Raw genomic sequence first — 8,397 nt, forward strand, 5'->3', positions numbered from 1 at the left:
GTACAGACCCATATCTGGAGCAGTTCTGGAAGAGCTGCCTGTGGGCAGCCCACGCTGGATCAGTTCATCAAGGACTGCATCCCGTTGGAGGGACCCCACAGCACAGGGGACGAGAGTGACCAAGAAGGAGCGGCAGAGAAGAAGCGCTGTAGACTGACCATAACACCCATTCCCCCTTTCCTCTGCGCCCCTCGGGGGGAGGAGGTGGAAGAGGGTGGATGGGGGGGAAGGTGCTTTTGGTTTCTTTCCTTTGTTTCTCACTTCTCTAGCTTGTTAGTAATGAGCAATAAATCTTACTATCTCCCTATGCCGAGTCTGTTTTGTCCGTAACAATAATTACTGCGTGATCTTCTTGTCCTTATCTCAGCCTTTGAGCCCTTTTCATCGTATTTTCTCCCCATTCCTCTTTGAGGAGGGAGAGTGAGAAAGCGGCTGTGTTGGAGCTTGGCTGCCCACTCGAGCGGAACCACCACAGCAGCTTATACATGGGTGCTGTTGAAGGCAGCGCCTTGTCCATGGCTATTTGTTCAGCCGTGCCAGTGGTTGCATGTGTATGTCTGTCTGTGTCTGCCTATCTCAGGGGTGCCCGAGGCTGGGTTCCAGCAGCAGGTTGGAAGAAATCCCTGAGCCAGAAACTATGGGGAGGCCTCTTCTAAGGGGTGGTGGCCTCCTCTAACCTGATGTAACAAAAGTCTGTTTTCCCCTTCTACAGCCATGGAGTCACAGGAGGAGAGAGCAGATGCTGGGGAAAAGGCACGAATTGCTAAGCAATTGCTGGCAGAAGCATTTGAGAAGGAAGGACTTGATGAAGAATACTGGCTCCCCAAACTGTCAGAGATATTGGGTGTTAAGTCAAGAGATGCTTTGAAACATCTGCAATATGAAGACTGCCTTAAACTGGAGTGTGAAGTACGGTACCCCTGGGAGACCAAGGCACTCCAAAGGCTCCTGGGAATCACAGGCAAGGAAACAGGTGTTGATGAAGTACAGAAGCAGCACTTGGAGATGATGAAGCAGAGACAAGAAGAAGCCAAGTCAATCCTACAGGAGCTGGAGGAAATGCAGAACAGCTGCAGCCACAGCAAGGAAATGATAAGACAGAAAGAGGAGGCCCTACAGCAAGCCATGGACATTCCCAAGGAGTACTGGGCACCTCCAGAGAAGGCATTGCTGGATGAGCTGGTGAGCATCCGGAAGCAACTGGAGCAGCAGGAGAAGTCCATGGGGAAGAGGGAGAACGTCTCTGACGAGGAGGTCCTGAGGCGGGCATCGGGAGGCCTGGCTCTGCAGGGGATTTACCAAACCAAGAGCCTGGAGGATGTGCTGGCAAAGCGAGAGCAACTCATCAGGGTCCCTGATGGCTTCGTGCTCACTGGTCCAGTGCAAGGGTCGCTGCTTGAGAGGAAGGAGTTCTCCTCCTCTGCAGCAGAAGCTGCTTTCACCAAGTCCATGGAGCAGCTGGGGTTCAGCATCAATGCTTCTGTCAAAGCTGGGTTCTGGGGGTTCAGTGTTGAAACAGGTGTAGATTATGGCAAGTCCTCACAGTCAGAGGACTCCCATCGGTCACGCTCGGAGCAGGCATACGTTTGCACCACCAAGTACCAATACATCCCTCTGGCCTCCTGCTACTTCCAAAAGGACCAGCTTCGCCTCTCAGACGCAGCCCTGCGAGAGCTGCAAGACATCGAACAGCTTCTGAGCATCACTCAGGAGGCAGACAGGTTCCACCTACTGAAGAGCAGGTGCTCCAGCTTCTTCAGCAGGTTTGGGTCCCACGTGAACCAGGGACCCCTCCACTTTGGGGGAATATTCTGGTGGAAAGCATGTGCCGAAGGTTTCAGGGCAGAGCAATGGGATGAGATGAAACAACAAACATCTGAAGCACTGAACAGCTACGTCGGGGCTAGCTTCAGCGGCTTCGGTACCAAGTGGGGAGTGAAGGGGGATGCTTCAAAGTCCAGCTCACAGGCATCATTTCAGGGAAGAGACAGAAGCAGCAGCCACACAGCAGTTCAGCTCTATGTGACCAAAACAGGGGGCCCAGCAGAGACGGATTCCCTTCCTGAGTGGAAATGCGGGCTTGTGGCCAATAACACAACCTGGTGTGTGATCGACCGGGGCTTTCAGCTGATCCCAGTGTGGGACATAATCCTGTCCAACCACAGCAGCGATTTTAAATCCTCCCATCAAATGTGCAGCAGCCTCAGGGCTGTCTATGAAGCGCTAACAAATCACAGCACCGGTGTGATCTTTGGAGAGGAACTGGCCAGTGCCGTAGAAGAGGCCAGAGCTTTCCTGGAGCAAGTAAAGACCTGGGAGGGGACAGTGGATGAAAATAAACTGCTCATGTTGCTAGATTTTAAACAGGGCCTGAATAAAAGAACAAAAAATCACAGTGTCTGGATCAACATATGTCTGTCAGACAAAGCATTGCAGGAGTTCCTGGTGAACACTGTTTCTTTTTGCCAGAAGTCTTCTCCGGAAAACACCATCTACATCAAATCTCTGCTGCAGTGCCTGCTGGCTCCTCACATCTATTCTGTCAAGGACTTCCCCAAGACTTCCTTCATTATGCAGTGGGTCTTCCACAAGGAGCACACACTTCCTCAAACTCACAGTATTTCCAGTCTTGAAGATCTGAATACGACACTGAAGCAGATGAAGGAGGACATCATGGAAGTCACCTACGCACCGGCAACTTCTGCATCTGCCATTCATGAGGCAAAGATCAAAGCCACCTTCACTATAAGCCAGTCTGTTTCTTCCTTGCTCCAGTCTCTGCAGCAAAGGGCACAGGAAGACATAGAACTCTTGGTGCTCTTAGTTACAACCAGCACGGGATACCAAGTGGAAAGCAGCACTTTTCAGTGCCTCCTTGGGTGTCCAGAAATTAATTTCATGATACAGGAAATGCGCGTGGCACATAACGAGTATCAGAGCCTGAAGGAACAGGATGTTTGCAGAGCTCAGGCCTTCCTGCTGCTGATGGGGCTCACCATAACATCCGAAAACAAGAAGATGACCCCTGAGCAGAAGAATGACCGCTTAGTTTTCATGAAAGAAAAGATGAAAAACACATGGTCCACAGAGACGAAAGCTCTCCTCGAAAAGCACAATGCATTCAAAGACTGGGAGATGCTGGAAAGAGATTTGCAATCCTTCATCGATGGGCAAGTGGAGGACACATCTGGCAACCTGAACAAAGACGATATAATGAAAGACCTGGAAGATGCTTTTCAAGGCATGCAGCCTCCCAGTCAGTGCAAACCCAAATCAGACAGCAGCAAATCCAAAGCAAGTCAAGCTGCTGCAAACCCAGAGTTCCTCAACTTACTTAAGCGCCTCGGGCTGGAAAGGTACTATCCAAGAAAAATGGGCACAGAAGATTTCCACATAATACACCAGACATCTGTATACGACAGCCAGCCCAGCAAGGACAGCGAGCTACCATTTTACTTCCTGTAAAGGCTCCTGACCGTGGATTATCGGGTGAGGTACCTGACTTGCAAGGAGACGAGTAAGCCGGGAGTCGCGCCCACACCAAACACCTCAGGGGAGGAGCACGAGCCCTCTGATTCCTTTGATGACTTTCTCAGTGACTTGGACAAAGGAGCCCCTGAATCTGCAAGCAGGGAGAGTCATGTGCACCCCATGGACCTCCAGATGGCAATTTTTCATTGTGCTGATGATTTCATGAGACAGTACCTTTCATCCAAGCTCGCTTTCTGCCAGTTTGCACTACCCCTCCTGGTACCAAACCCGGGCGCTTCACAGATAGAGTTCCCTCTCTGGTCCCTCAGCCAAATCAAGAAGAGCTGGAAAGGGACAGTGAGATCGGGAGAGCAGATGAGGATTAGCAGTCACAAAAACAAACTCATTTATCAGGCAGAGATGCCCATCGTGTCCTTCCTCCGCATCGGCAGCTCTCCTTCCTCTTCCAAGTCTCAGCTCCTGAATGCCCTGCTGAGCAGGAAGAAACACGACACTTTTTTCCACCGCCATTGCAAAGGCAGCACCAAAGACTGCTTCCTGATGAAAGGTGTTGTGGAGATCTCCTGGTACCTTCCCCGTGGTAGCGACGACGACAGCTTTAACGGCCCTGTTGCTTTCTGTAACCTGCACGGAGATGCGAGAGATTACGAACCCCAGCTGCAGTTTTTACAGGAGATCTCTGCGGTGAACGTGGTTCTTGTTTCTGAGTTGGATCAGAGCAACAAGAAGAAAGGCAGGAAAATTTTACATGATCTGTGGGAGTCTCAGAGGCCTTTGGTTTGCCTTTTCACTGAGAAAGAGAGCATTGCAGCTGGCCGATCTAGCCAAAACATAAGAATAGGGATCAAGAACAGAAATGAAGCAGAATTAGTGGGTGAGCTGACAAAAACCATCCGAGACCTAGTGGAAGGGTCGAGCACGCTTGTTAGCCTCAATGCATGCCTGAGCACAGCTCGCGAGCACGGCTTCTTAGTCAACGAAGATGTAGAAGCGTGTGTGACAGCCAAAGAAACGGCAATCATGCTGGTGAATCTGTTGAAGAAGGAGAAGTTGTCTGAGATCAAATCACAGCTACTGCCTCTTCAGGGAAAACTGTGGTACCTGTGGTGTAAAAAGGACAAAGAACTCACTCGCTTGCAGGAAAAGAGGAACAAGAGCATAGAGCATCATCGGAGCGAAATTGAATTGGAGAAGTCTGCAATACGAAGAAAGCAACTAGGTAAAGCGTTTCCCCTCAATCAGCTGATGAAAACAGTCCTTGGCTTTCTCCAGTCACAGCCAGACAATAGCAAGAAATTCTTTCTGCAGTGGATGAAGATCTTCATGAACGACATCTCCTCTGATCGCCTGGATGAGCTGAAGAGAGAGTATCATCAGTTATGGTCTCAAATCCTGGCACTAAAGAAAAACAATGAAAATAACAACCTGAAAACTCAATTGATGAAGAAATTAGATGCCCTTTCTGATGAAATCAATGATTCGTCCATTGGTCTTGAGCATATTTTGAGAGAGGTGGGGCAGATTTATGAGGCACTGGAATCAACAACCTCCAAAGAAAAATGGTATGTCAAACTACCTGAAATTGCTGCCGATCTGATGATTTTAGGGTATCCCATTGAGCTGATGGATGGTGATGCTTCTTACGTACCACTGCAATGGATTGGAGCCGTCTTTGACAGGTTAATTGAGAAGCTAGGGGACAAGCGAGTATTTGTGCTTTCCGTGCTTGGCATCCAGAGCACAGGGAAGTCAACCCTGCTGAATGCCATGTTTGGTCTGCAGTTTAACGTCAGCGCAGGGAGGTGCACCCGGGGAGCGTTTATGCAGCTCATTAAAGTGGACGAGAAGCTCCAACAGGATTTGAACTTTGATTACATGCTCGTTGTTGACACAGAAGGACTTCGTGCCATAGAGATGGCCAATAAGCAGTCACTTAACCATGACAATGAGCTGGCCACCTTTGTCATTGGCATCGGCAACATGACTCTGATCAACATCTTTGGAGAAAATCCTTCGGAAATGCAAGACGTCCTTCAGATTGCTGTGCAGGCTTTCCTGAGGATGAAGCAAGTTAATATTTCCCCAGGCTGCCTCTTTGTGCACCAAAACGTGGGCGAAATAACCGCAAAGGAACAGAACATGGAAGGACAAAGACGTCTGCAGGAAAAGCTGGATGAAATGACCGTGACCGCGGCCCAGCAGGAATTCTGTGACATCACCTGCTTCAGCGATGTCATCCGCTTTGACGTGAACACCCACATTCATTACTTTGCTCACCTGTGGGAAGGAAACCCACCGATGGCACCGCCCAACCCCACCTACAGCCAGAACGTCCAGGAATTAAAGAGCAAAATTCTCCAAGCTGCCAAGAAGGAATCGCACAGCAGCGTTTTGAGGCTCTCCAGCTTGAAAGTTCATATTAGTGACCTGTGGAATGCCTTGCTGAATGAAAACTTTGTTTTCAGCTTCAAGAATTCAGTGGAGATTGCTGCCTACAAGAAACTGGAAACTGCATTTAGTCAGTGGACCTGGCAGCTGAGAAGTCACATCTTAGACTTGCAAATGAAACTGGAAAACAAGGTGCGGAACGGGGAGTTGGGTAAGGTCACCACAGAACACGTCGAAAAAGTGGTGCAAGAGAGAAGTGATGCCATCACCAAGAACATGGAAACGTTCTTCAGTGAAGACAGAGACCGTGAAATACTGATCCAGTGGAAAAGCAGCACAGAACTGAAGCTGAAAGAACTGAGAGAGTCCCTTCTTGTTGAAACACAAAGGAAGTGTGAGAAACTTACAGAACTAAAGAAGAGCCAGAGTAAACTGGATGAGAGGAAGTCTGAATACGAAACTGAGCTCCTGAGAAAGAGCAGAGAGTTGGCCCTGTCTCTAAAAGGCCAGAAATTAGGTGAAAGTGAACTGAGAATCTGGTTCAATTCTATCTGGAAGCAGTGGGTTGCTGAAGTGTCCTCTGCTGCTCCCCCTCTAGAACAGGTGGACATCGATGTGGACATAGAAAATGTCCTTCTAGAGCAATTTAGGGAGCCTAAGGTAGATAAACGAATCAGAAAGTTTTCCCAAATGACTGTCTTTTGTGTTGACATAGAGAAACACGTGTCTAAGAAGAAAAGTTACATCATCTTTTCTAAGAGTTTGGACGATGCAGATGAGAACAGCATGCAACGCATTACAGAGAGCATCATAATGCGTGTGAAGGCAAACATTGAGAAGAAGGAAAAGGACAAAATGGATTACAGTCGAACTTTTATTCATGAAATACTAAATGAAGTGGAGAAAGGTATGAATTCTGTTCCTACCACTGCAAATTACAGTTTTAATAAAGATTACAAAATAGATTTATTACTGTACCTGTGCAGAATGGCAGCAGAAAGGTTTAAAGACATGCACGCAGCATTCAGGAAAGCAAATGATCCAGTCGTCTACCTGGAGAGCAAGAGAGAAGACTTCTTCAAATGTTTCCAGATTTCCTGCCAAGGAGCCTCTTGTATCACAACATTTGCTGATTTCCTGTGCAGCAAGATTGCCACAGCTCTTCGACACGCCATCTATGAGAAGACAGCTCTTGACATAGCTCGAGACGTGAAGGATAAAATACCAGATTTCAGAGGCAATAGATCGACTCTGGAATATTACATGCTGAAATACCTAGCAGAAGAAGAAAAATTTGAAAATTTCAAGCATTACCTTAATGCCCCAGGAGACTTTTTAAATAATTACATTAAGACAAAAGTTGAGACATACTGTTTAGATAAGAACAGAAGCCTGGAAATATTTTTAAGAGACTCCCTCTCTCGTTACTATGAAAACATTCAGTCTGCCGTTTTTGCATCAACCACAGTTGTCAAAGACAGAAAAGACAGAAAGGATAAAATCTCTCTTTGGCTGGATGAATTCTGCAGAGCACTCGGAGATGTGCTAAGCTTGCCCAGGAGCGACCTGAAGGGCATTGAACATCAGGAGATAACAGACATAGAGTTCCTGAATAATGCCATGACAGAAGCACTGTCTCCTGTTATTGATGATCTCAGGAAAGAGTTTGAAGAAGCTCATATGAGCTCCTTTGAATGGCAGCCTCACACAATACTGGCTGAGCAGTTTGCAGGGTGCCAGGAGCAGTGTCCATTTTGTGGGGCTGTTTGCACTAACACTATGCCAAACCATGACGGAGACCACTGGGTTGTCTTCCATCGACCACAAGTTTTGTCAGGATACAGATGGCATAAAACAGACAACCTAGTCATTGATATTTGTTCTAGCAGTGTTTCAAGTGACTGCTTATTCAGGATTGGTGAAGACACATGGATCCCCTACAAGAAATACCGGGATGCAGGACCTCCATATTCCACTTGGAGCATTCCTCCTGACCCATCCATGCAAGCATACTGGAAATGGTTTGTGTCTTCTTTCAGGACACAGCTAGAACATCACTACAATGGGAAATTTCATGGCAGAGGAAAAATCCCTGCTTCGTGGCTAACAGTTACAAAGCAGAATGCACTCGCTGAACTGGAGAAATGTTAGGCTAAGATGGTATGAAGGAAAAACTGCAAGTGCTTTGCATTTTAGAAGAACGTAATACGAGGATAACCACAAAATCTTCTTGTAATGATTATGACGTAAACCATGTCAATAAAACTAAATGTAATTGCTACAACATTGGATGAACTAAGGAGTGCTTCTTATGCCGCTGCTCAGCAATTCCCTTGTTGTGTGATAAAGTCAAAGTCCTCTTCCTTTCTTGCAATAAATATTTACATCAGCTTTGTCTTAAAGCAAACTAGAAAAATATTCCTGCAGGAAGCAGTCATACCACCAAGATCAAGACCAAGTGTCAGATGAAGAGCGAAGGCAGCATTAGAAAGGACCAGTTTTATCAGCTGCTATGGG

The 8,397-nt window shown here is 47.4% G+C and overlaps 1 protein-coding gene across 1 annotated transcript; it reads left to right on the forward strand.

Annotated features, from left to right (window-relative positions):
* Window positions 1–714: 714 nt before the first annotated feature.
* Window positions 715–8,031, forward strand: LOC311208094 (interferon-induced very large GTPase 1-like; the record flags this gene model as incomplete). Its single annotated transcript, XM_084284515.1, is given in 2 exon segments — window positions 715–3,462; window positions 3,466–8,031. Coding segments are annotated over 2 exon segments (7,314 nt in total).
* Window positions 8,032–8,397: the final 366 nt, after the last annotated feature.

Source organism: Netta rufina, assembly GCF_964035555.1.
Source record: "Netta rufina genome assembly, chromosome: 3".
NCBI classification, from domain to species: Eukaryota; Metazoa; Chordata; class Aves; order Anseriformes; family Anatidae; genus Netta; species Netta rufina.